The sequence below is a fragment of the Oreochromis niloticus genome, linkage group LG23 (assembly GCF_001858045.2).
Source record: "Oreochromis niloticus isolate F11D_XX linkage group LG23, O_niloticus_UMD_NMBU, whole genome shotgun sequence".
NCBI classification, from domain to species: Eukaryota; Metazoa; Chordata; class Actinopteri; order Cichliformes; family Cichlidae; genus Oreochromis; species Oreochromis niloticus.
The window spans coordinates 2,651,118-2,678,811 of NC_031986.2; the positions used below are offsets into that span (position 1 = coordinate 2,651,118).

The following is a 27,694-nucleotide window of genomic DNA, read 5'->3' on the forward strand; positions in this document are numbered from 1 at the left end:
AATGACACTGGGCTAATTAATTAAATAGTTTATTCTTTGCAAGCACTGTAAAAAAAAAAGTCTGCTCACAGAGAGTAGTTTTACACCAACATTTGTACTCTGAGTGAGAAGACCAGGATTTACTTACGCTGTGATTAGTCAATGAAAATGTCACAAAGAAATCGACATAATAATTTTAATCATACTAATAAAGAGTTTTAACAGTTTATTTGATTAATTTAAAAATGCAAGAAGACTATTTTCACTATTGTCGTGTCACCATAAATCATATTTGTTTGTTTTATAAAAATGCAATAGTAATGATTAATGTCAACATAATTTTAAAGAGCAGAGCAGAAATACACTTTCAGTGCGTGTCTTGTCCAAATCTTAAACGTATCAAGCATCAATCCAAATATAAGAACAAGCAGCAAATAATCCACTTCTGAACCTGTCGATAATGTAAAGTTCCACTGACCTAACTTTAACACCAATGTGAGAAAAAAATTCTTCTCTTTGAAACACTGTTTGTGCTCCAGCTCATCTGCAGGGTGTAGCTGTACTGAGACTGAAACGCTGATTTAACACCTCTACCTTACAATACACGATTCCTAGTCCATGCTCCTTTAACAGCCACACTCCTTGTGTACAGCCAAGTACTGAATGCAGTATTCCAAGACTAACTTTCGTTTTTTCTTTGGGAGTTATACCACAACGTACAATTGAGTCAGCCAGGCTACTGCTCAGATGTTATGTTAGTTAGTTAGTTCTGGATTTCTACGTAATTTATGTTCCCTGCTGGACTCCCTGTATTCATCCCTCCTCCCTCTTTCTTCCATTCCTTCTGTGCCTCCTCCTCCTTTTTTCTGTTTTTCTTTCCAAAGAGCAGCTTCCTTTTACACTGAAAAATGGAGGCGAGAAGTGATCATTCACTGGCTTTCTCTGTCAGGGTCTTCACTCTGCAGGAAAAGGTGAGAGCTGAAGCATGCGTGGATACACATAAAGAGGTGATATTGGAGGTGACAGAGGTGCACTCTTTCACCTCCAAAACTGTTCTAAGTGTTTTGCATGCACTGGCATTGGCTACTATAGCTGTAATTCTGCATGAATGCAATCTGCTATTGCTGTGGAAGTGAAAGCAAACAGGCTGCTGCTGTGGAGAATGTAGGATCAGCTCTGTATAATGAGGCATAAAAAACATGCCTTTTTATTTATTATTTAACTGTTAAGAAGAACAATTACACAAGAACTGAAATGAAAATCAGTGAAAGTTTTGGTTCAAATCATCATCAGTATGTACAAAGGAGGTCTGGAGAGTCGTCGAATTATGTGTCTACAGTCATCTGTAAAAGTCAGCAGAGGCTCTGTCATCTTTTTGCAGTTAAACCAGTTTAGCCAGATGTGTTGGGGATGTTGTAAATGGACTGGTACTTGCAGTGTATCCAGAAAGTATTCACAGCTCTGAAATATTACAATACTCTGTAATGACAAAGTGAAAATGCTCACTTGAAATTCAAATTTATTAAAAATAAAACAAACAAACATGATATTACATGTTTATAAATATTCACAGCCTTTGCTCAGTACTTTGTTACATACATTTGCTACATTTGGCTGCAATTACAGTCTCAAGTCTTGAATGTGATGCTACAAGCTTAGCTTGTTTGTAGAACCTCTCAAGCTCCATCAGGTTGGATGGGGAGTACTGGTCCACAGCTGTTTTCAGATCTCTCCAAAGATGTTCAATCCATAGAGTTCAGTCTTGTGCCTGACTAACTACCCTGGCGGGAAAACATTACTCCAATGTGAACACAAGTAGTGGAAGTTGGCAATACTGCAGGACTAAAGTGCAGACTTTTTCTTAAGCTGAGACTACTTGGGTCATCTATCCATGCAGAAAAACTCAAGATATGAAGACAAACTACGAATTCTGAGAACTTGGCAGCTTTATTTAAATCCCTCTTCCAGAGCTCCTGTTCAGTGACATCTACCTGTATCTCGTAGAGCAGCAGTCCCCAACCTTTCTTGCACGACGGACTGGTTTATGTCCGACAATAATTTCATGGACCGGCTCTTATAGTGTCGCTGATAAATACAACAAAATAAAACCAGTACCGGTACCAAAAAAAATGAAGAACACACGGAAAAGACCCAGGGAAACCGAGATAACGATAAAAACGACAAAAAAATAATGATAAAAAATGATAAAAACCCTGAAAACCATAAATTTCACACCGGAGCCTCAACTGTCGTGGCCCGGTACCAAACAACTCACGGACCGGTACCGGTCCATGGCTCCGGGGTTGGGAACCGCTGTTGTAGAGAATCCCTTACCTTACTCTGCTGCCAAGATGAAAGCTTTCAAAGTACCAAGAGCTACATGCATTCTCGACATCATTGGGTAAATAATGGCGCAACGTCAAAGGTTGAAGAAGAAGAAACTGTTCATTGTTAAAGCAAGGTTAAACTAACAGATGCACATAAATCTTACATTTTGTTGACTTGAACATTTACAGTATAGGGCCTGAAAAATTCCAGTAGTGTTAATTTGTCATATTAATGTCACTTTATAACAATAAGGTTGACAGAATATTTTTTCTGGTGTCAGGTAAATCATTCCTGCAGGTTAAATGAGCCTGACAGCCTGTGTTACTGTGGAGAAGCAGGGATTGGTGCAATATGGCCTGTAAGGCAGGGTTAGGAGAGGTGTGTTCACATGTTAGTGCCATGATCTATGCCATTCTGGCAGCTATAAATAAATGCTGATTAGTGTATAGCACAGCAGCTATCTGGAATTTTGGTCAAGTTAAACCCAAAACTGTCCAAAGGATGGCTGGAGGGCAAAGGACTGCAGTACTTTTTGCCCACAAGGTGGGCGTGTCCCTGTAGCTCTGGCATCACATGAAAATTTGATTAAAGTCTGGGTTCTGGCTGGACCACTCACTCACTGACGAGTCTTCCCTGTTTTTGCAGCAAAAACAAACATTCCCACAGTATGATGCCCCACCACCATGCTTCACTGTAGGGATTGCATTGGCCAAGTCAGCAGCATCAGAACGACCAGCTAAACCTTCAATTTGAAAGTGGAAATTCCCACCATGGCATTTCCCATCACTGAAATTGCCGTGGTTAAGAATTTATCCAGTGAACAAAAGCAAAAACTTTATATAGTTTTGTCCGTGCAAGATAGATATTGTTTTTTCTGTTCAGTTAGCAAATTCTGCTCTATAACTAATAATGCAGTTATACATAATGCAGTTTACTTGTAGGCAAACTTAAGATTTAGAAGACAGAGCTAAACACTTTGCTGTGGTTGGGTTCTGAAGGAGGAGCAGGTTCAAGGAGAGGTGAGCAGAGACCAGCATGTGAATGTATGCAGACAGAGAAACGACCAAGAACTCACTCTTCATCTCACCACAGGACAGGAAGTTCAGCAGGTAACTGTGCAGGATGGTAAGTACGCAAGGGAAAGCAAAACACATACACAAATATACAAACACACTATGTTTGCTTAGACCAGTGGTTAGCTGCAGTAATAACAGAAAGTCAGTTTGTAATTGAAAGTATGTATATATGTATTTATATAAAAAGTGACTATCATCTGGCAATAGAAGGTGGTTAGTTCTGACCTAAATTTACTGCTCTTGTGTTGAAGTTTGTTTCCCAGGTGCAGGTGGGTCACACATTGGCTGTAACACTTTGCATATGAGTGGGTAGCATTAGCAGTTTATGTTTTTTGTTTAAGTAAAATTTTCATGGAAATACGTTGCTGTCTTGTATTTAGTTTTCCTCAGTGATGTTTCTGAGGTCTTTATGGGTTTTGGGGTCTTTCAAGCTCACTTAGGTGGCCCAGCCAGTGTTGATCATACTCTGGCTTTTCATCTAATGAATCATTCTTCCTAATCCCAAGTCACCTAAAAGCCCTTACAGCAACCTTCATGGTGAACAAGTGAAAAGGCAAGACCACCATAGACCTTGGACAGTGAATGGCCAGCAAAACCTTGCGCCACACATTAGTCAGTTGACTTCCATCCTCCCCTCTGGTAGTGATTCACAAAGTCGCCCCTGCTTCTGTACGGTCCCAGAGGGGAAATGTCATGATCTGAAGAAGCTGAATACTGCACCATGTCTGGTGTCAATGCAGTTGCTATGACGTGTTCTTTAAATGACTCACAGCTGCTGATCTCGGTGGCGTCCAGTGTAAAGAGACAAGAGAGCATAGCGGAGTGTCATTTTCCCTCAGATACGGTGTGACTCCAAGTCCACACTGGTAATCACTAAGGTTGTACCAAGGCACTGAAAACCCATACTGTGGATACAAATCTTAATGTTTTTAAATGTCATCTTTATGTGTGGAATGTGTTTTCAGCCAACAAAGCATTGGTTTTCCAGTTTACTGTTTCCGAGGAGATGGACTGCTGCCAGGTTGGAGGTCAGTCCTTCTTAGTTACCAACAACAACAACTTCAGTCTTCTGCTGCAATTCAAAACTCCAGCTGGTTTGTAGAGTATATTCTATAATAATTCCTACCTTGAGAAGTTCTTATTTGTAGAATGCTGAAAGAAACTTGTCTTTGACTCCTTAGATATGCAGAACTTCCAGAGATTACTGAAGACTGAGGAAAATGAAGAGAACGGGAAAGGTTGGATTGAAGTACATCAGGGAGGCAATAAGGATGCAGAGAGAGGACCAACAATGTTTAACAAAAGGATTGAAAAGAACCCTGCACAGTGCTACCAGGTAACCGAACCAAGAATTCTAACCTTAAATTTGACACTCGAACACCGTTTAATATTTCTGTGTTTGCAGTTCCACAGCTGTCTGACCCAGCAGCAAAGCCTGCTTCAGGACTACTTGAGGAATGCCACCTATCAGAAAGCCATTTTAGTCAATGAGGCTGACTTCAGAGACAAGGTGCACTTCTATGAATGGATAGTGTTATAGCACGTTCCTTAATTATGTCTATAAGGTCTATACAGTTTACTATTACACTGTTGTGAAAACGTGTTTTCCCATTTCCTGATTTCTTATTGTTTTCGATATAAATTTTGTGCTCTTGCCGAAAAGCTGTCTACAGTTTGAACCAACAATTTGCTTTGTGACACTTTCAGTTCTTTTTCTTTTCACTTTTGGTCTGAGGTATTCACTTTGACTTTATCCTATGGGAAGTTTGACTTGGTCTCTGCATGCTTTCTTGTCTCTGTAGGTGGTTCTGGATGTGGGCTGTGGTTCTGGTATTCTGTCTTTTTTTGCAGTCCAGGCAGGGGCTGCCAGAGTGTATGCTGTTGAGTCCAGCCCTATGGCCAAGTATACACAGGTCAGCGTGCTTAATTCTTTTACCGTTTATATTGTTTTCCTTAACTGTGCAGGTTTAACTCTTTGTTTGTTTGAAAACCTTTCTTGCAATAATGAAGCCATTTTTTAGCATTCTCTAACTAACCTACAAGCATAATTTGAAGTTTTGTTGTGTAAGAGTTAAAGAAATGAAGGGCTTGGAGAACAGTTTATATGCATTTTGGCTTTGATAAAGTCTTAAGTGAGACCAGAGTCGTGCGTGCAAGCACACAGGGCACATACATGAGATGCAGAGCGTGGCATTCTCAGGAGTTAATGGATTGCTTCAACATGTGGCCAAGAGTTTAGTAGGATAGGGGCTGCAGAATGCCGATGCACAAGTACAGACTTACACCAGTGCTGGAAATGATACATTCGTAACTGAAACAATACTACTGTCATGCAAAAGTGTTTTTTAAAAATGTAATCAGAAAAGGACAGCTATTTGTAAAAACTCTTTGGGTTAAATAATTAATGCAAACTTTAACAGTAGGAGAGTTTCTGTGTGTGCATTCTTCCTTTGTGTCTGCATGGATTTCCTCCAAATATTCTGGCGTCCTACCACAGTTAGAAGACATTCGTGTTAGGTGAACTGGTAATTCCAAATTGGCCATGTAGCTTGTAGGCTAAAGTACTTTAGTACTGCAGGCTTTAGACTACAAAAGTCCATTCCAGAGACAAAAGAGTTTAATAAAACCCTAGCTAAAGTCCCGTTAACAAAACTTGAGAAAACTATTTCTCATAAACATGAAAGTTTATTTGGAGACAAACTTGTCTAAAAAGCAGGGTTCACAATGGTTAAAATGTTTAATTATTATGAAACAAAATTAATAATGACTGGGATACAAACATAAGACAAAATAGGAATGTCTGCTAATATGTTTCCAGAGTGTTGCACAGTACAGTATAGTATGTGGTAGAGTGTCCTGGTGCTATAGAGTGAAGTTAATATTCTTTAATAGTCATGTAGTCTTACAGTGAATTGTTTAAAGCAGGAGATATTTTCTGTCTCCTGTTCAGATCCTGGTCGAGGATAACCGTCTCTCTGAGCACATCAGGGTCTTTGAGGGGGAGGTGGAGCAGGTCAATCTTCCTGACATGGTGGATGTCATCATCTCTGAGCCCATGGGTTATATGTTAGTTAACGAAAGGCTCATGGAGAACTTCTTGTTTGCCAGGAGATGGCTCAAACCCAATGGTAGGCATCCAGATATCGAGGTTAAACCATGTTTTAATATAATTAGGCATCATTTGAATAACCCACTATTGATGTGATTAAAAACACTGAGAAAAAGAACACCTTTAATTGAGTTTCAACTGCAAGAATTCTCTTTGGACAAGTTCTGAGTAAGAAGGTACTTTGTTCTAAGTGGCACCTCAAAAAGTGCTGAGCAGGGCTGGGCTGATTAGTTCAGCTCTTCAGCTCAGTGCATTTTTTTTTTTACATGAGAGGAATAACAAATGAAAACTGCTGCTGTCACTTTATTGATGGAAGTAATAAACAGCAATGCAGTGAAATCTTGATTTCCTCTGCTGTTTTTCTAACTGACAAGGTTTGGGCTCTATTTTATGGTCAAAGCTGACAGAAACTCATTGGCTGAAGCAGTTTTATGAAACTGTTCTTGTGAATATTTGCACCTTGAGCCTGCAGTGGAACAGGAGCTACTATATCTTCCTCTGTTTAATGTCTTAGCGTTTTTGTCTTTCACTTATTCATTTTCTCTGCCTTTCTATTATTGTCCGCTTCTCTCAATTTCCAGGTGTGATGTTTCCCTCCTATGGAGACATTCACGTGGCTCCTTTCAGTGATGACCAGCTGTACTTTGAGCACTACGCACGGGCCAATTTCTGGTCTGTCACTCACTCACAGATGCACAGACATAACTCTATTCCTGGGGACACGAACACACTGGTTCCTTTTTATATCTCACGTGTTTGACAGTCCAGTCCTGACTCATACAGAACAAAATGGATTTGTTTTTGGTTTTTTGTATCAGTCAAAGTCCATAAAGACAGAAAGAAAAAGTCACAAGCTGAAGAGGCACGGAACATATAGTAGGGTGCAAACGAGGAAAAAAACCAAGTCAAACTGAGGGCTTAAATATGCACAGGAGGTGATTCGAGAGAGGCAACACAGCTGGGAAAACAATGGACTGGTGAACTGAACCGGACAAACAAGACAGGAGGGGAAGTAAAACCAAATGCAAGGCACAAAAAACTAATCTAATTAACACATAGAAAGTAATATAGGAACGACACACCTAACACAGAGGGGTGGGGTCGACAAGCTGTAAAAATTATATATTACTGATCATTTGAGAATAAAGTCAAAATCTTGAGAAAATCTATTTTTAGAAAAAAGACAAAATTGTATTTAAGAAAAAAAGTTGAATTACTATTTTGAGATAAAAGTAATTATAGTTGTTGTTTCAAGACAAACTGCCGTGGTTGCTGTACCCTCTGAGTGAGTGAAATCGCTTTTAGTAGCAAGGAAGGAAATGATCTCTCTTTTTGCACATAGACACAGTGTGGTTAATAAGATGGTGCAAAAAGCTCCGTCTGGTCAACCTCACAAACAAGGAAGAGTGGATTTGTTCAAAATGAAATGGCTGGTAATGCACAGATGCAAGGTTATCAACGGTTCCACCCTCGTGCAATAAAGGACGTATGTTCTATCACAAGACGGCTAATCATCTACATAAGGCGTTTCGTAAAGGGTATAGTATCCATGGCAGTTTATCTTGAAACAACAACTGTAATCTGCATATTAGCACAAATTCCCAAATAGAGATGTTTTCTCAAAATAGTATTTAAACCTTATTCTCTGAAACACAACTGGACCCTAGTTTTGACCTTCTGATTTTTTGGTTTTTTAACCCAAAACCACAAACATTTAAGCTAAGGCAGGAATGTTTCTGATCACCTAGACCCATCATTTCATCTTAACACAAGAAGAAATATACTTTGAAGACAAAACAAGAAAGGAACAGAAAGAACTTTCATGATGAGACAGCATGCCTTTCTTGGTTTTTTGGGGGGGGTTTTTTCTAATTTTTTTATTGAGCATCAACAATGTAGTACAAAGACATACATATAGCAAGGCCACAATGCTCCTTTTTATATATTTCTTTTCTTTCTTGTTTTTATAACATTTGTTTGATGTGATATTGGACAAAGTGGAAAATAAGGAAAATGACATGAATACTAGACCAGAGGTAAAGAAAATCATACAAGGGACTCTCTGCTCTGAGCACCTGACTCATGTGGATACAGCCCTAATTACTTGGCTCTCAGGCCTGATGGACCATGTTTCACACTGCCTGTATGTACCAGCATGCTTTGGCCAGTTCACAGAACATGATTATTAGATCCCTGACTTCACGATCGCTTCCATGCCTTTGATGTGTTCAGCCTGCAAACAATACCACCTCTGTTTTGGAGTTTGCATGTGCATGCATGCATACCACCATATGTGTGTATGTGAGTGCTGCTATGCTCTCTTCCCCTCACTGCTTTACCACTATGTGCAGGTCAGGCTCAGTCAGCAGTGAGGAATGAATGTAAACTGTAAACGTTTTCCATCAGTTTCTACTTTATCTTCCCTCACTTTTCAGCAGTAGAAGAAACACATTTGACAATTTTAATCTTTGTAATCACATTTACAATAACATTAATTATCCTCTGAAGTTCTGCATGATTTCCTGTTTTTTGGGGGGTGGGGGTTCGGGGTTGTGTATTTCTCATACACATTTCTGATCCAACAAACTTAAATATTAGACAAAGTTAACACAAGTGAACACAACATGTCAAAATGAATGTGTTTATTATTATAGGGGGAAAAAATCAAAACCTACATGGCCCTGGGGGTCTGGTCTGGGGCGGTTTTGCTGCTGCGAGACCTGGAAGACTGGCTGTGGTAAATGGAACCATGAATTCTGCTGTCTACCAAAACATACTGAAGGAGAATGTCCGACCATCTGTTTGTGACCTTGAGTTCTACAGCAGGATAATGATCCAAACACATCAGCAAGTCCACCTCTGACTAGACCACTCCAAAGTCTTCATTTTGTTTTTCTTAAACCATTCAAAGTCCTGACCTGAATCTGATTGAGATGCTGTGGCACGACCTTAAAAATACCCTGCAATGTGGCTGAATTACAATTCTGCAAAGATGAGTGGGCCTAAATTCCTCTGCAGCACTCTAAAACACTCATTGCCAGTTATGACAAACACTTGACTACTGTTTTTGGTGCTAAGCGTGGCCCAACCAGTCATTAGGTTTAGGGGGTAATTACTTTTGTAGGTTGTAGATGTAGATTTTTTTTGTCCATAATCATAAACACCTTCATTCAGAAACTGCATGTTGTGTTTACTTTCGTTATGTTTTATCTAAATAGGAAAAAAGGAAGAGGGCAAACATTTTTTCACACCACACTATGTATAAACTATTGTTAAATATTTTGCTCAGACTAATTAAGCTTCAATCTGAGCGCATTTAGAAACTGAGGGGTAAAATTACAGAGTACAGTGTTAACCACCAGTTGTGCCAATCAGTCGACTGCAAATAACTTGATCTCTGCTCTTTACATGTTTCCCTTTAGGCAGCAGAGGAGCTTCTATGGTGTGAACCTGAGTGCTCTTCACAATGCTGCGGTGGAAGAGTTATTCAGGCAGCCTATAGTGGTATGGTGCACTGTATGATACAAAACATACACATAGATAAATAGTAAATGTCTAATAAACATTAAACTTAGCACAAAAAGTAAGGATATTTGTGATCTTAAATGGTGCCACATTTGTAAGGAAAATGTATTAGTGGGTTGCACCCATGAAAAACTTACCAAATCTGCGCTACCATTTCCAGTCAGCTTATTGTATCGTTGACTCAGGACCTGTTAGCATGGACCCTGTTTCAACAGTCAATAGATATCTTATCCAAGCATGACATATTTGGCTGATCTGGCAACTACAACTTGATCTTCTGCAAAATCAAGAATTATTTCACGTTAGCCCTAGTACCATCTCTAAATTGAAGGTGAAGTTCCATATAATGAGAGGTGTCCGAGACAGTCCATGATGTGAGCCTCCCATGAAGACACCACAAGCCAACTATTTCCTCACCCTGTTCCCACAAAGAAACTGTAGGCAGTCTTCTACAGATTTGCAGTCAAAGTCCGCAGGATGATATAGTCAATGACTCTCCACCCAGACAATTCAGCCAATCTCTGGTCTCATATAGCTGCCAGGAGCTCTGCCATGACTGCTCTTCACTGTCAGGCCCATCTGTGCTTGTGTTTGCAACATGTGCACTGGAACCTGAACATGTGGAGCAACATAATGTTCAGCATTGAGTCCAGATTCTGCCTATGGCGGTTGGATCATGGCATCAAAGTACTCTTCGATTCGAGTACTAACCAGGCCAGATCGTATTTAGCATTTGAGTTTGGACAAGACTAATCATGCTCAGGGTTTTATGGTCATCAGTCAATGCCAAATTCTGTGTTAAACTGACTCCACTTTTAGCAATGAAAATCATTCTCACAGATGGGTCATTGGCTTGAACCCAGAGACCATCCTCATTTTTACTGAAAAATATAGTGTGCGAACAGGCTAAACCAAGCAGGGAATAATATGGTCAGCATGACCAGGAACATGTGATTAGTTTTATCAATTGACTGCAGATCAATTCCCAGTTGTTTTGACTGTCTTCCTCATCATGTTATGATAAAAACAAAAGATAAAGTTGTTTTATTGAGGGCTCATTGGATGGTTTTGATCAAAATGATGTAAATAATATTGTCAGAATTGTGGAGTGCAAAGAGTGTGAGGACCCAAAAGCAGACAAAAGCAGGTGGATCGTGTTGAACTAAAAGCAAGCCATTTGTTAGACTGATGGAAAAATACAAAATAAAAGGTGAAACGCAAAATATAAAAGGGAACTTAAAATCCTCTACAAACACAAACCTAAACTGGGAGTGAACACGATGGGATGGGAGCACTGAAGCTGGGAGACATGAGGGGAAGGTGAACTGATGGTCTGACAAAGGGAGACTGAGACAATATATATAATGGAGAGTAACTAGGGCAAGTGGAAACAGCTAGGGAGGACGAGACAAAGGCAAACAAAATCACAGGAGACAAGACACAGTAGGCAAAGCTGAAGGCAAGGTACACAAAACAAACACAAAATATTTAAAAATTTAAAACAAAAACATCAAAGTGTAGCAAGACGCTGCGTGAACGGACCCAGAACCATGACTAATATGTTCCTCCATCTCAACATAACTGAGCACTCTCTGTGCATGACATCAAAACAGGAAAACAAGGAAATGTCTTTTGGACGAATGCGTCCACAGAGCCAGAAGTTCAAGTTCAAACCTAAAGGGACAAAGAATCAGTGCAAAGGAGCCCTGGACCCGTTCTGAATGAACACTTACTGTGACATTTTTTAATGTGTTCTCTTTTAATTTGTCATCACTCTATGTGATAATTGGCATTGTTGCTTGGGTAGTTTCTTTTTCCTCCTAAATTTTATACTGTGATCAAAGATTGTAATACATTTAAATGTTTGTTCCAGGACACATTTGATGTTCATATCCTGATGGCCAGGTCTGTCAAGCACTGCATCAATTTCATGGAAGCTAAAGAAGAGGATTTACTCAGGTTATACACTGAATCATATTTGATTGCTAATACCTGATCAGAAACATTGTATCTACACCTCATCTATGCAGTGATTATGTCACATTATTGATGATTTAAGATGTGACTGGAATGTACTTGTAGGGAGAAAACAGATAAGTGGTTATATAAATAAAAGAATCATACCTGAAGAAAAAAAACAGCGTACATCAATTTCCTTTATGTTGGTTTTGTTATAGTGTGCTATAAATGATAGCTTTGCCATTTCAAGGGTTTTTTTAATGTTCGAAGTTGAATTATTGACTTACTTACTTTATGGTTTAATACTTTATTATACTTTACGTATGTTATTACTTAATGTTTTACTTTTTCTGGTTGGAAAGTAAGGTATTGTGGTCCACCAGTGATGCTAGATAGTCCAAACAGTTTGAAAAAAACAGAAGTTAATGACATATTAACAAACACTGGATGCAAAAACCTTTGTGTGCAACACTTTTCTTATAATTTTTTTTAACTATTTGATGAAAATTGAAAAACAAAATCTGTGTTTACAGAATAGAGATTCCCTTTGTGTTTACTCTGCTCCAGTCTGGTCTGATCCATGGACTTGCCTTCTGGTTTGATGTGGCCTACCTGGGATCCAAGTAAGTAATCCGATGCTTTCTTTTCTAAGATTTAATGAGCAGACCAAATGGAAGGATGCATGGAACGAAAATATGGTATAGCAACAGAAAAACTTTGATTATTCAAACACACAGAAAATTTGAATCTGGCGAACAAAATATTAAGCCATGTCCCCCTCAATAGGTATATTCACTTGAAGTCGTTCAGTATGGAGGTGATCTCTCTCACTCTCTTTGTAGGGCCACAGTATGGTTCTCCACTGCTCCCACAGAGCCTCTGACCCGCTGGTCCCAGGTCAGATGTCTACTTCAGACGCCGCTCTTTGCCAAGCTTGGACAGACTTTGTCTGGGACAGTCCAACTGGCTGCTAACAACAGGTATATCTGTGCGGTTCATAGGGCTACATTACCAATAGGGCAAATAGGGAAAAGCAACGGAGCCCTAATACCCTGCTTTAGTTCCACGTGAGTTAGGCTTACATAATTTGATTCAACAGAAATTTGTCCAAAATATACACAACAGTTTAAGCTGTTAAATGACTTGTGATTTACATTTCTTATAAAGAGACACATTCAAGATTTAGATTTCATTTATATTCAGCTCATTTGTTATAATGTTTGCTGTTTTCATTTCATTATTTTCAGTCTGACATAGAACATGTCAACAAGATTGTAAGCCTAAAAAATATATTTATTTTCATTATCACCTGATTTTCCAGTTTCTAAAACGCACTTAAAGTGCTCGAGTTGCCAGTTGGACAAGTTTTCACAGGAAAACAGAGAAACTCACAGAAAAATACATAATCAACAAATTCAGACTGCCTTGTTACTTATAAATATAAATGATACAATATTCGCCAGTGAATTATCTGTCAGTTGCCTTGTGGGCAAATAAAGGCACTGACTTATCGCAGACAAGTCAGTGGGGTTGGGGATCAATAAAGGTTCAACAACACATTTTTCCCAGGTTACAGATTTCAACTTGTACCAACCCGTATCTTTCTCGCTCCAGACAAAGCTATGACATCCACATCACAGCTACAGTGGACCAATCAGGCTTCAGATCTGGGAACATCCTGGATCTCAAGAATCCTTTCTTCAGGTCACTTCTCTGTACTCTTTAATGCATACATGCTGATTATTTTGCTATAAAATTTGCCCATGAAATCATTATTTGTTTCTTTTTGTTTGCTTTCAAATTCAGAAGTTACCCAAGTGGAAATCTTCAAAGTTCATTTTGTCAGTAGACCAAATTTAAACATGAGTACCATGGTAAAAGGTCAAAAAAAGAAGAAGAAAAAAGAGTAATGTATAGTTGTCCAAAATTTGTACAGTTCATGTAAGTTCTATGTTCATAAATATCCACCCATCCATCCATCCATCCATCCATCCAACATCTTCTGTTTATCTGGGCATGGGTCGCGTGGGCAGCATTCTAAGCAGAGACGCCAAGACCTCCCACTTCCCAGCCACCTCCTTCAGCTTATCCAGGGGAACACCAAGTTTTCCCAGGCCAGCTGAGAGATGTAATCTCCCCCAGCATGTCCTGGGTCTGCGTGGGGCCTCCTTCTGGTGGGACATGCCCAAACACCTCACCCAGGAGGCATCCTAATCAGATGCCAGAACCACCTCAATTGGCTCCATGCTTCTACTCTGAGTCCCTTTCAAAAGACTGAACTCCTCACACTCTCTCTAAAGGAGAGGCCAGCTACCCTTTGGAAAAAACTAATTTCTGGCACTTGTTTCTGCGTTCTTGTTTTTCTTTCAGTCACCATCCAGAGCTTGTGACCATAGGTGTGGATAGGGATGTAGATCAACCAGCAAAGCGACAGCTTAGCCTTCTACACTATGACAAGCTGGTATAGCCCCAATCTCTCTGTCAGTCTCTTGTTTCCCTCTCCCCTCAATCATGAACAAGACCCTAAGATATGTAACCCTTTGGGGTCCACGGATGCGCCAGCGCATCCAAATCACATGACCAATTTAAGATGACAGAGCAATAAGTTGGAGCCACCCTGAGTCTCCATTTTAACTTGTGTTGAAAATGTGGACTTCAAACTATATACCAGTTTTTAAATTGTGTTGATAGGCCATGTAATACCAGAGTTAGGATTAAATAAAATATGCAATGTTTTTTCCTGAATACTATCGTAATGTTTACTGCAGGAAGAAGAGCACAAGAGCAAAAGAAAGAGCGAGATAGCCAGTTTTGAAATGTGAGAGATTTGTGACGTTTAGTGTGTTTGGAGTGTGAAGTTAGTCTGTTGTCTTGTGTAGTTAGTATTTAGTGTAGTTGTTTGTTTTGTTTTGTGTGTCAAAATACCTCCTGCTTCCAGGCCTGCAGGTATCAGGCTGGTTATGTGCTCCTCTGTCTTATGGTGGACAGAAATGATTTTTTTGGAGTGGCACAAATAATTTGTGCAGCATCTTATTTGATACAAAACACCTGATTGTTCTGTAAACTGTTTTAAATGGTTACAAAAAAATAACACCTGATGCCTTGGCTGCATTTTTAGGAAAACAGTTGCATATAACTTTGTCTGCAAAATTTGTGCATATGTTTTTAAAATGTACAATTTCTATTTTCATTTTAAACAAAAAATAATTCATTAAACATGTTCATGGTTTTTGCAGTAAAAAATATATACATTTTTTACACTGATTTTATGTTTTATGTCTGATTTTAGATCAACTGTGTTAATAAAATTGGTCAAAATTGAAGAAATTGCTGTAAATTCAGACATGTGAGGTTGTGTTGATGCCAAACAAGGCAAGATAAATAGTTTTTAAAGGTGAAATATAGAGGTAAAATCAAAAGTAATTAAAACAGCCAAGTATACCCTGGACCTCAGAGGGTTAAACTCCTCTACTTGGGGCAGCAAGTCATTCCTGGCCTGAAGCGAGCACTATATACTCTTTTCTGGCTGAAGACCATGGCCTCAGATTTGGGGGTTCTAACCTCATGCCTGCCACTTCCCACTCTGCTGCGAACCTTTCAGTGTGGGAGGGTATCACTAGCAATGAGGCCACCAAAGTGAAATCCTTTCACCACCTGGGTTTGCCTAGAAATTCTTTCCATAAAAATCATGAACAGAATAAACAGTGACAAAGCAGCCCTGGCAAAGTTTTGAACTCATCAGGAACTTACTCCTGGCAATGCGGACCAAGCTCCTTGCAACAGTTGTACTGAGACTGAAAGGCACGTAGCAATGGGCCAGACACCTGATACTCAAAACACGCCCTACAGGACACTCCGTGGGACGCGGTTGAAAGTTTTCTCCATGCCCACAAAACATGTGTAGACTGTTTGGGCAAACTTCCACGCACCCTCAGATATCCTTTAGAGGAAACTGAGGAATGTGATCCCCATGTAGTTGGAGCACAGCCTCGAGTCCCCTGTCTGAAAGATGGGAACCACCAACTGAGTCAGCCAATCTGGAGGCACCACCCTCCAGATCTCTATGTGATGTTGCAGAGACAGCCCTACAACATCCAGAGCTTTTTGGGAACTCAGGGGGAACCTTGTCAAACCTAGGGGCCCAGCTACCAAGGAGCTGTTTAACTACCTCAGTGATCTTGTCCCCAGTGATGGGCGGGTCTTCCCCTTGTCACTAGACTCTGCTTCCTCTACAGAAGGCGTGTCTGTGAGATTAAGCAGGTCCTTGAAATATTCCTTCCACTGCCCAACTATATCCCCAGTTGAAGTCAGCACCACCCCACCTCTACTGCACACAACGTAAGGGCAGCACCGCTTTCCCTACCTGCGCCATGTTGCACTTGTTCTACCCATCAGCTGCCTCTGAAATCCCACAAGCTAACCAAGCCCAACAGAACTCCATCTTCAGCTTGATAGCTCTCTTTAGGTCTGGTGTCCACCATCTGGTTTAGGGATTACCACCATGACAGGCACCAACCACCTTGCTGTCAAAACTCCTTGCAGCTGCTTCAGCGATGGAGGTGTAGAACATGGTCCATTTGAACTCAATGTCCCCAACTTCCCCCAGAATGCTGTCGACGTTTTGCCAGAGGAAAGAGTTGAAGATCGTGCAGACTGGGGCCTCTTCCAGATGTTCCCAGAGCACCCTCACTATATATTTAGGCGTACCAGCTTTGTTTAGCTTCCTTCTCTGAAACCTGATGCAACTGACCACCTGGCGATCAGTTGAAAGCTCAGCTCCTCACTTCACCCAAGTGTACAGAACATATGGGCACAAATCCGATGGTATGATTACAAAAATCAGACATCGAACTGCGACCTAGGGCATCTTATTGCCTCGTGCACTTATGGACATCCCTATGTTCCAAAATGGTCCTTGTTATCCACAAAAGTCAGAAAACCACTCGGGTTCAGATCAGGCAGGTCTGCTCCACCATCTTCACTGTTGCTGTCCATGTTTAGCGTTGAAGTCTCCCAGTAGGATGTTTCTTCAGGCTGTGCCCAGCCAGGACCCATGGGCTAAGGCCTGACCACCAGACACTCTCCCTTGAGCTCCATCGCAAGGGCTGGCTCCAAGGTAAGGCCCCAGTAACACTTTGCTAGGCAGGATACACTGGTCCCTTGATTTTATTCTTTCCTTAGGGGTCAACTGAATTGTTCTTTGTCTGGCCCCTCACCCAGGACCAATTTGCCTTGGGAGACCCTTTCTGTTCATAAATAAATAAGATATTTTTTGTCTGTGTATGAAATTACATTTAATTAAAACAAAAGCACTACTCCTGAGATGGAGATCCAGTGCAAGTGACCTCTGTATGCTGTGGTAGAAAGTTGATCTTCAAAATCTCCATGTATAATTACCTTATATGCCTACATGTTGTCAATACAAACAAGGACAAACAGCTTTAAATAGCTTTATATAGGATTTTTATCACTTTGACCCTAGATCTTTCGACTCAAGAGAAGAGGTCAAATGTGACATGATATTTTAAATCTTTATACAGTACTTGCTATATGTTGTTAATACACACCACACTTACTGCATATGAATTATAGTTTTGAAGCTGATGTATGAGGTTTTTTTCCTGAACAATAAAGCATTAAGTTGGCTGTCACTTGGTGTTCGCTCTCTCTGCGGTAGAGTATCACTTCCTGTTCCTGTTCCAAAACACAGTGGTGTGTTTAAGTAGATTATCTGCTTAGCAATTTAATTAAAAACTTTTAGGTAACTTCTTTTTTCATAGTATAATCTTCACGTGCTTCGTCCGAAGCACACTTTCTGTGTACTCACTTCCTAATTTATAGCCAAAGTATTCACTCACTGTGTCTGTACTGTTTCGCTAGCTTAGCTCGTAGCCGACTCGCTAGCACCATGGCTACTTCACCTGTCCCTCCTGCACTTTCCTGCTCATTGTGTCAGATGTTTAGCTACTCCTCGGCCTCCTTTAGCAGTAATGATACCTGTAACTGATACCTGTAAATTTGCAGCTCTGGAGGCCAGGATTACTGAATTGGAGACTCACCTTCGCACCCTTCATTCACCCGTAGCTAGCCAGGCCCCTGTAGCTGGTGCAGCCGAAGATAGCGCAGGCCCCGCTAGCTGTTCCCCGGCAAACCCCAAGCAGCTGGGGAAAGAGGGTGGCTGGGTGACGGTGAGGAGGAAGCATAGTCTTAAACAGAAGCCCCAGGTACACCACCAACCTGTTCATGTGTCTAACCGTTTTTCCCCACTCGGCGACACACCCGCCGGGGGTCAAACTCTGGTAATTGGTGATTCTGTTCTCAGACATGTGAAGCTAGAGACACCGGCAACCATAGTCAATTGTCTTCCAGGGGCCAGAGCAGGCGACATTGAGGGAAATTTAAAACTGCTGGCTAAGGGTAAACGTAAATACAGTAAGATCATAATTCACGTCGGCAGTAATGACACCCGGTTACGCCAATCGGAGGTCACTAAAATCAATATTGAATCGGTGTGTAACTTTGCCAAAACAATGTGGGACTCTGTAGTTTTCTCTGGTCCCCTCCCCAATCAGACCAGGAGTGACATGTTTAGCCGCATGTTCTCCTTAAATTGCTGGCTGTCTGAGTGGTGTCCCAGAAACGATGTGGGCTTCATAGATAATTGGCAAACCTTCTGGAGGAAACCTGGTCTTGTTAGGAGAGACGGCATCCATCCCACTTTGGATGGAGCAGCTCTCATTTCTAGAAATATGGACCAATTTATTAAACCCCCCAAAATATGACTATCCAGAGTTGGGACCAGGAAGCAGAGTTGCAGTCTTACACGCCTCTCTGCAGCTTCTCTCCTCCTGCTACCCCCCCAAAAACCCATCTCCATTGAGACTGTGTCAGCTCCCAAACAGACAAAAAACAAACCAAAAACCAGCAATAAACAACTTAAACATAAAAAATCACAAAGAAAGAACAATACAGTATCCACATCTGAACCAAAGAGTAAAACAGTGAAATGTGGATTATTAAATATTAGGTCTCTCTCCTCCAAGTCTCTGTTAGTACATGACTTAATAATTGATCAACAAATCGATTTACTCTGCCTTACAGAAACCTGGTTGCAGCAGGATGATTATGTTAGTTTAAATGAATCAACACCCCCGAGTCATTCTAACTAGAGATGGACCGATCCGATATTACGTATCCGTATCGGTCCGATACTGACGCAAATTACTGGATCGGATATCGGAGAGAAAAAAAAAAAGTAATCCGATCCATTAAATATCAAAAAAGCATCTCACAAAACTTGCGACACGGCGTAACTCGGCTCATAACCATAGCACGTTGCAGCAGTATGCGTCACGTGATAGAGCGGCTGTGTGTATTTGTAGCCTCGCTACCAAACCAGCATTTCATCTCCGAGGAAGTTATCCCAGAGAGAAGTAAAGCAAGTGTGTAAGTTCATCTCTGAATGTTTGTAAAGCGTTCCCACGTTAAGCTTAACAACCGATATATGGAGCGACTGCCTCTCTCTCTCCCTCACCTTCCTGCTGCTACTTCAATCGTGAAACTGATCAACGATCAGCTGATCGGCTTTTCTGTCGCGAGTCCGGCTCTCTTCTTTGTTTTTGGCCCACTTTGCACCAGAAAGAGGAAACCAGCGGCTGAACAACAGCAGCACGTTTAAGCTTGATAAGCTGTTGTTAGAATGTATTTAATATTACTTTCTACACCAGGATCCTTTTCTACGTAGCTGACGGCTGGTAACTGTGCAGGGGCGGATCTAGCAAAGTTTAGCCAGGGGGGCCGATAGGGCATTAACAGGGAAAAGGGGGCACAAAGACATACTTTTCTTTCTTATTGTCATTTAAAATGTCTAGCTTTTAATAAATTATTATCTGAATCTTACACCCAAAGTTTTAATCTGATGTAAAATGTATAGAAGTCCATTACTGTATATAGTAACTGTTAAGTCTAATATACCCTAGTAAGCTATAGTACTTTTTCCTTTGGGAAGATACCATCTGTGCAGTCTGCAATTCTGTTGAAGAAAGATGTTGAATCTATTTAATTATTCTTGAAAAATAATTTACTTCTGTGCATTTTTTTTTCACACTGCATCAAATAAAAGTTGATTACGTCGATTAAGCATCATGAGGTGGAGGGTGGGGGGTGGTTCCCTATTTTGTTTTTGCTGGGAGTTTGCAACCCTATTAGTTAGGTTGCTTAATATTTCTGCTAAGTACTCTTTAAAATACCAGAACAGGAAGGATGGAGCAGGTTTAAGTTTATTAGATTGATCAGTGTTGCTGAACTATAAAATATTTTGGGCGCAGTGTATTTTTTTTTTTTTACATACAGGTATAACAGAATAGTTTTAGTGTTGTTGTTTATTTAAACTTGAGTATGAACTTATACAAAATGCAACAAGATATTAAAAACAGTTTTATTGATTAAAAAACACACTATATCGGATTCATATCGGTATCGGCAGATATCCAAATTTATGATATCGGTATCGGTATCAGACATAAAAAAGTGGTATCGTGCCATCTCTAATTCTAACTACCAGAAACCTCGAAGTACAGGCCGAGGGGGCGGTGTGGCAGCAATTTTTCACACCAGCCTATTAATCAACCAAAGACCCAGACAGACTTTTAATTCATTTGAAAGCCTGATGCTTAGCCTCGTCCACCCCAGCTGTAAAACTCAGAAACCAGTCTTACTTGTTATCATCTATCGTCCACCTGGGCCTTACACAGAGTTTCTCTCTGATTTCTCAGACTTTTTATCTGATTTAGTGCTCAGCTCAGATAAAATAATTATTGTGGGTGATTTTAACATCCAGGTAGATGCTAAAAATGACAGCCTCAACATGGCATTTAATCTGTTATTAGACTCAGTTGGCTTCTCTCAAAATGTAAAAGAACCCACCCACCACTTTAACCACACTCTAGATCTTGTTTTAACATATGGCATAGAAACTGAACATTTAACAGTGTTTCCTGAAAACCCTCTGCTGTCTGATCATTTCCTGATAACATTTACATTTACAATAATTGATTACACAGCAGTGGAGAGTAGACTTTATCACAGTAGATGTCTTTCTGAAAGTGCTGTAACTAAGTTTAAGAATATAATCCACCCACTGTTATCATCTTCAATGCCCTGTACCAACATAGAGCAGAGCAGCTACCTGAACGCTACTCCAACAGAGGTCGATTATCTTGTTAATAATTTTACCTCCTCACTACGTACGACTCTGGATACTGTAGCTCCTGTGAAAACTAAGGCCTCAAATCAGAAGTACCTGACTCCGTGGTATAATTCTCAAACACGTAGCCTAAAGCAGATAACTCGTAAGCTGGAGAGGAAATGGCGTGTCACAAATTTAGAGGATCATCATTTAGCCTGGAGAAATAGTTTGCTGCTTTATAAGAAAGCCCTCCGCAAAGCCAGAACATCTTACTATTCATCACTGATTGAAGAAAATAAAAACAACCCCAGGTTTCTCTTCAGCACTGTAGCCAGGCTGACAAACAGTCAGAGCTCTACTGAGCCAACCATCCCTTTAACGTTAACTAGTAATGACTTCATGAACTTCTTCACAAATAAAATTTTTATCATTAGAGAAAAAATTACCAATAATCATCCCACAGATGTAATATTATCTACAGCTACTTTTAGTACCATTGATGTTAAGTTAGACTCTTTTTCTCCAATTGATCTTTCTGAGTTAACTTCAATAATTAATTCCTCCAAACCATCAACGTGTCTTTTAGACCCAATTCCTACAAAACTGCTCAAAGAAGTCCTGCCATTAATTAATTCTTCGATCTTAAATATGATCAACCTATCTCTAATAATCGGCTATGTACCACAGGCCTTCAAGCTGGCTGTAGTTAAACCTTTACTCAAAAAGCATCTCTAGACCCAGCTGTCTTAGCTAATTATAGGCCAATCTCCAACCTTCCTTTTATATCAAACATCCTTGAAAGAGTAGTTGTCAAACAGCTAACAGATCATCTGCAGAGGAATGGCTTATTTGAAGAGTTTCAGTCAGGTTTCAGAGCTCATCACAGCACAGAAACAGCTTTAGTGAAGGTTACAAATGATCTTCTTATGGCCTCTGACAGTGGACTCATCTCTGTGCTTGTCCTGCTAGACCTCAGTGCAGCGTTCGATACTGTCGACCATAATATCCTATTAGAGCGATTAGAACATGCTGTAGTTATTACAGGTACTGCACTGCAGTGGTTTGTATCATATCTATCTAATAGACTCCAATTTGTTCAAGTAAATGGAGAGTCCTCTTCACACACTAAGGTCAATTATGGAGTTCCACAGGGTTCAGTGCTAGGACCAATTCTCTTTACATTATACATGCTTCCCTTAGGCAGCATCATTAGAAGACATAGCATACATTTTCACTGCTATGCAGATGACACGCAGCTCTATCTGTCCATGAAGCCAGGTAACACACACCAATTAGTTAAACTGCAGGAATGTCTTAAAGACATAAAGACCTGGATGGCAACTACTCTTTCAAGGATTTTTGATATGAAAGGAAGGTTGGAGATTGGCCTATAATTAGCTAAGACAGCTGGGTCTAGAGATGCTTTTTAAGTAAAGGTTTAACTACAGCCAGCTTGAAGGCCTGTGGTACATAGCCGATTATTAGAGATAGGTTGATCATATTTAAGATTGAAGCTTTAATTAATGGCAGGACTTCTTTGAGCAGTTTTGTAGGAATGGGGTCTAAAAGACACGTTGATGGTTTGGAGGAAGTAATTATTGAAGTTAACTCAGAAAGATCAATTGGAGAAAAAGAGTTTAACTTAACATCAATGGTACTAAAAGTAGCTGTAGATAATATTACATCTGTGGGATGATTATTGGTAATTTTTCCTCTAATGATAAAAATTTTATTTGTGAAGAAGTTCATGAAGTCATTACTAGATTGCTTTTAATAAATTACATGCTCAAAAAAATGTTTTGCCTCACTCCTATTTCTTCTTGTTGCATGTTGAAGCTCTACTTGGAACCTTGTTAAGATCCAACCATGCAAAATATGATTTTTTGCCATTTTAATCAGATCAGGACTGTACAACCTAAAAATAACAGCAATTTGTTTTCTTCAGCCACATACGTCACTGTGGACCAACAAGTGCAGTTTTTGTTCAGACAAGTTTTGAGCAATAAAAAAAGTAGCTTATATGTAACCTCCTCAGTGTTGGGAAGGTTACTTTTAAAATGTATTCCATTACAGAATACTGAATACATGCCCCAAAATGTATTCTGTAATGTATTCCGTTACGTTACTCAATGAGAGTAACGTATTCTGAATACTTTGGAATACTTAATATATTATCATGCTGTTTACAACTACATGAATGTCCTATTGCTGTGATTTATTACTGTTACTGAAGGTACGTAGTACGAAACGTAGTAAAGGGACCTCTGGCTAATACAGTGGGTTCCGTGTCGGGCTGGTAGCCGAAAACTAGCTTTACTTTGTTGTCTGGGTCAACTTTGCTTGCTGGAGACAGAGAGAGGCGTTGAAAGGCTCCAACGGAACTTATTTTTTCCGGAGGAAAACACGAACACAGTGTACAGTTGAGTCTTAATAGCTTACTTACAGCTGGGCTCGTCAGGCACTCTTCTTGGCTGCAGTGGTTATTATTATATTTACATGCTTCCAGCTCCCGTTTTTGCTCCGTGACAGCTCGGACTTTTCCTTTCTCTCCCTCCCTCGCTCACAGACACATAACGGGTACGGTAGTCCATTCTCCCTGCAGCACGGACTACACTGCCCATCAGGCTACATGCTTTAGAGCTATGCCTGTAGCATTCTGCCTTTTAGCTTAGCACAACAACAACAACAAAAAAGCGCTCTCTCACCCAGGAAACACGCAGAGAGAGAGCGTCACCCTGTAACCATGGCAACCGTAACGCTGCCGCCTGGAACAACAGAACAGCTGTCAAACAAACCCAAATAATCCTGACCCGCGAGAATATGAAACAGGGAAGTACCGCCGTGTATTCCATTTATTTCAACAAAGTAACTGTATTCTGAATACCACCTTTTTAAACGGTAACTGTAACGGAATACAGTTACTCATATTTTGTATTCTGAATACGTAACGGCGGTACATGTATTCCGTTACTCCCCAACACTGAACCTCCTTTATTTGTTGATGAAAAGAAACAAACTGAAATGAAGTTAGCGTGATGCATTGGGATATTGAATTGTATTGTTGACATGATAATTGCAATTGAATAGAAATGCGAGTAGAGCTGGGTACCAAAACACCTTTTTAGTACTGACTGAAAACATTGAGTAGGTATTGATACCGAAAAAAAATAGTTTTTTGGGTGCAAAATGTCTGTAGTTTTCTAATAAAATCTCTGTTACTGAGCCTCACAGGTCCTTTTCTTCTGCTGCTGGGCATCACATGCCAACAGTGGCTTCGTACATGCGCGATTCATTTGCAGTCTGGATGCAGTGGGGTAAAAATCATCTGTTCCATCTTCCACTCTGTCATCAATCATGAGAGGCAACAGCCTTAAAAAGTTCCAGTTTTATATTAACTGTGCTGAGAGTTTGTTTGAGGACTGACCTCACACGGCTTTGAAGAGGTATCAGAGTCAGAGTATTTAAACTGTTTAATGCTCCGATTCAGAATGGAGTGGGTGAACCATTCTTTTTTTTTTTTTTTCACAAAAAATTTAAGAAACACAACATCATATGACAAAATGCCATAAAAATCTTGTGTCCTAATCAAAATGGCAAACCTGGCTGACAGATGTGAAAATATTTTAAACAGTTGAAAACTGACTCAAACTTTACTCCTTCTATATCTGGTGTACCTTCAGTCTTGAGGTGTTCAACAGGAGAGTTGTACATCTCTATGGTGCATTCTGCTCCACAATGATTTGGATCACCACCCTGAAAAACAGATTGCGTCATTAAACAGTATCTACAGAAATGTTGCAGAAGCCACCAGTGCAATGTGAGCCCAAATTATCTCCAGCATGCAAAACACGGTTCCTTTAACTACAGTTTTATTTATTTATTTCCATAAAGGATTAACAACTTCAAAGGCATCTTGGTATAGCAGTAGTTTGAAACATGATGGATTTTGGTTAAAAAAAAAAAAAGTACTACTTTTGAATATCTGACCATCACTAATGTCACACAGTACATCTGATGAAGACTCAGCTGATTGCTCACCTGTTACACATCTCTGCCACAAATTAGAGTCTAACAAATATTTCAAAGTCTCTCTTAGAGGTACATAGTATGCAAACTGATCTGTTCTATTCTCACTTTGTCCTAAAAATTTTTTCTTGGGCTCCACATAGTTCAACATGTGTATGAAGGACTGTGTTCTGGAGTATGTTGTCCTCACTGGCCCTTTATGACATGCAGAAAACAGCCTGGATCCATTGACCGCCTCAAAAAGCTTGGAAATACCCTCATCAGATAATGTTGTTTCAGTTTTAAGAAGTGTAGTTTATTCAGAGTATATGACTGACCCAACTCATGTATTTTTTAAAATTTCCTCTACAATGGTCAGGATGGCAGAAGCAGGTCGCAATGAAATACATAACCCCTCAGTGACTTCACTGACTTGCCACAGAAATCAAAAAGGAACATTGTCTTTAGCTGCTCCTGTTAAATTAAACAGGTGTTTGGTTCACAGTAAAGCTAGCTAAAATCTTCAACCTGCTGCATTAGCATGAACTTTCCAGAAAACTAAACAGGACTGAAGGCGAAGCCTGTAACAGAGGAACGCTTTCAATACAACAAGAAAACTGACCAAGCGAACTATGGTTACAGCTGATATACGTTTCACGTCTAATTATATACTTACATTGAAATAGAAGGTTGTTGGTTCAGTGCAGGGTGCTGCTGGGCTCCCTTGCTGAGCTGAGTCAGTCTGGAAAAGAAGTGGCGCTATCTTCTTCTTCGTTGGTTTGGCGGACTACACGCCACCAAGGAGTATTGGTGCCCTCTGCTGTTGCAGTACCTCAAAGTCAGACAGCTATCTCTCTGTGACAATAATAGTACCCTCCTTTTTTTTAATATAGAGGTAACGGTTTAGACACGTGATGCAATGTCTCCAAAACGTGCATATACATGAGACTTTTTAAAGAAACTGATTGTTACAGCTTTTATAATAAATTCTTTGACTGCTCGTGACCTTGCAAACGACACCAATTATTTTATTAACATTATTTCATTATTTTTTTGGTATTTCATTTTTATCAATTACTTTTAATTTCAGCAGGTGGTATCACACTCAAACAGATTGGGATGTGGTGGAACAGGAGATTTAAATCATGGATTTACCACTGTTCAAAGGTGCCCTTGGTTTGGGATCTGGTGAATGTGGAGGTTGACGGAGTTCAGTGAAGTCATTGTGATGTTTAATAAGCCAGTTTGACATGATGACAGTTTTGTGATATGGTGCATCATCCTTCTGGAAGTAGTCATCAGAAGATGGGTACACAGTGATCATAAACGGATAGACATGAATGGTGGAAGTTTGAATTCAAGTAAGCAATTAACTAATAAGAATAACTATGTTTAATGATCAAACCAAGTTAACTGATGAATCCCTGACATTCTATATCTGAATGTATTTTTTTGCAATGATAAGGAAGATGAAAACACAATCACTTGTGACTCATGATGTGCATCAGAGGGTTAAAAAACACTGTAAAAGCACACAGACGGTGTTATTTTTAGGGTAGTTGGTTCTACAGTAGAAAATGGCCCTTTGCCATTAATTATGCCACAAAATATTTTTGTTTTCATTGTTAGTAGCTGTTATATACATGGTGAGCCTGTAGAACTTAAAGAAATATACATATTTTTTATTTTTAACAATTGATCGTATTTACTGTTAAGATATACTGCTTTATCAAACAGTCTGAGCTTGTTAATATAAAAAAGATTTCACTATAATTTTCACAATAATTCTTTTTTTTTTTTTTTTTTTTAACCTGTCCCGTTTGGTTCTTTTGCCATCAGAATTATTGTCTAAAGGCAAAGAAAGATGCCCAACGGATTTACTTTACCAAATTGACCATCCCAGCCTTGCCGTAATGGTCCATTTGATTCACCTTTTATTGTTTATTTTATTTTCACTTGCTGAATACGGGACAGACTTGACTGGGGGAAGGAAAGGGAAGAAAGAAAGAGGGAAAGAAAAACAGCGGGGAAGAGGGACGGGGAAAAAGGGCAAAAACCCAAAAACCAACAGAATAAGCAGACAAAAAATACATATATCGATCACCTGGATCACCTGTTGAGAAAGAAAGAAGAAAGCAAGCAGAAGAAAACGAGAGTAATAAACATCATCACAATGATCTATGGGAATATGACAGTAAATACTAAATATTAAACATTATTGTGCAGCACGTAAGATCGACAGCGCACAGTGTGCTTTGAGGTAGGAGCCAAAAAGGGTGTAGTTTGTGTGTGTGATCACCTGTGTGTACACCTGTGAGCATGGACGCACTTGTATTTAAAAGGTTCCTTCATGTAATGATCTGCTAGAGGGTGTGGGGGGCCACAGCCCCGTCCTCCAGGGCATGAAGCAGGTATGGAGGAGATCAAAACTCCAGACATCCAGAGGCCCTCAGAACACAAGAGACCAAGGAAGACCAACAGAGGGGCAGCCGCGCCACTATCCCAGAAAGAGCTGAGGAGAGCCCC

The 27,694-nt window shown here is 40.0% G+C and overlaps 1 protein-coding gene and 1 long non-coding RNA gene across 2 annotated transcripts; one reads left to right on the top strand and one right to left on the bottom strand.

Annotated features, from left to right (window-relative positions):
* The first annotated feature begins 828 nt into the window (after window positions 1–828).
* On the top strand, window positions 829–17,627 carry LOC100711761 (histone-arginine methyltransferase CARM1). Its single transcript, XM_005454284.3, has 14 exons — window positions 829–950; window positions 3,306–3,432; window positions 4,349–4,477; window positions 4,565–4,719; window positions 4,789–4,893; window positions 5,186–5,296; window positions 6,334–6,511; window positions 7,074–7,164; window positions 9,915–9,996; window positions 11,891–11,976; window positions 12,510–12,599; window positions 12,819–12,956; window positions 13,591–13,680; window positions 13,783–17,627. Exons 1-14 carry the CDS (start codon window positions 888–890, stop codon window positions 13,823–13,825), a joined length of 1,488 nt encoding a protein of 495 aa, XP_005454341.1. The 5' UTR covers window positions 829–887; the 3' UTR covers window positions 13,826–17,627.
* LOC109197047 (uncharacterized) lies at window positions 1,482–25,955 on the bottom strand. Its single transcript, XR_002058358.2, has 3 exons — window positions 25,845–25,955; window positions 24,838–24,916; window positions 1,482–1,760 (listed from the first exon to the last, which is right to left on the bottom strand). It is a non-coding gene; the product is annotated as an uncharacterized LOC109197047 (long non-coding RNA).
* Between the last annotated feature and the right edge of the window lie 1,739 nt (window positions 25,956–27,694).

What these genes read in the sequence shown, in the direction of transcription:
- LOC100711761 (XM_005454284.3), top strand. Translation starts at nt 888, where the DNA reads ATGGAGGCGAGAAGTGATCATTCACTGGCTTTCTCTGTCAGGGTCTTC. An exon ending in TATTCAGGCAGCCTATAGTG is followed by an intron (nt 9,997 to 11,890) that starts GTATGGTGCACT and finishes TGTTTGTTCCAG; the next exon opens with GACACATTTGATGTTCATAT. An exon ending in CAACTGGCTGCTAACAACAG is followed by an intron (nt 12,957 to 13,590) that starts GTATATCTGTGC and finishes TTCTCGCTCCAG; the next exon opens with ACAAAGCTATGACATCCACA.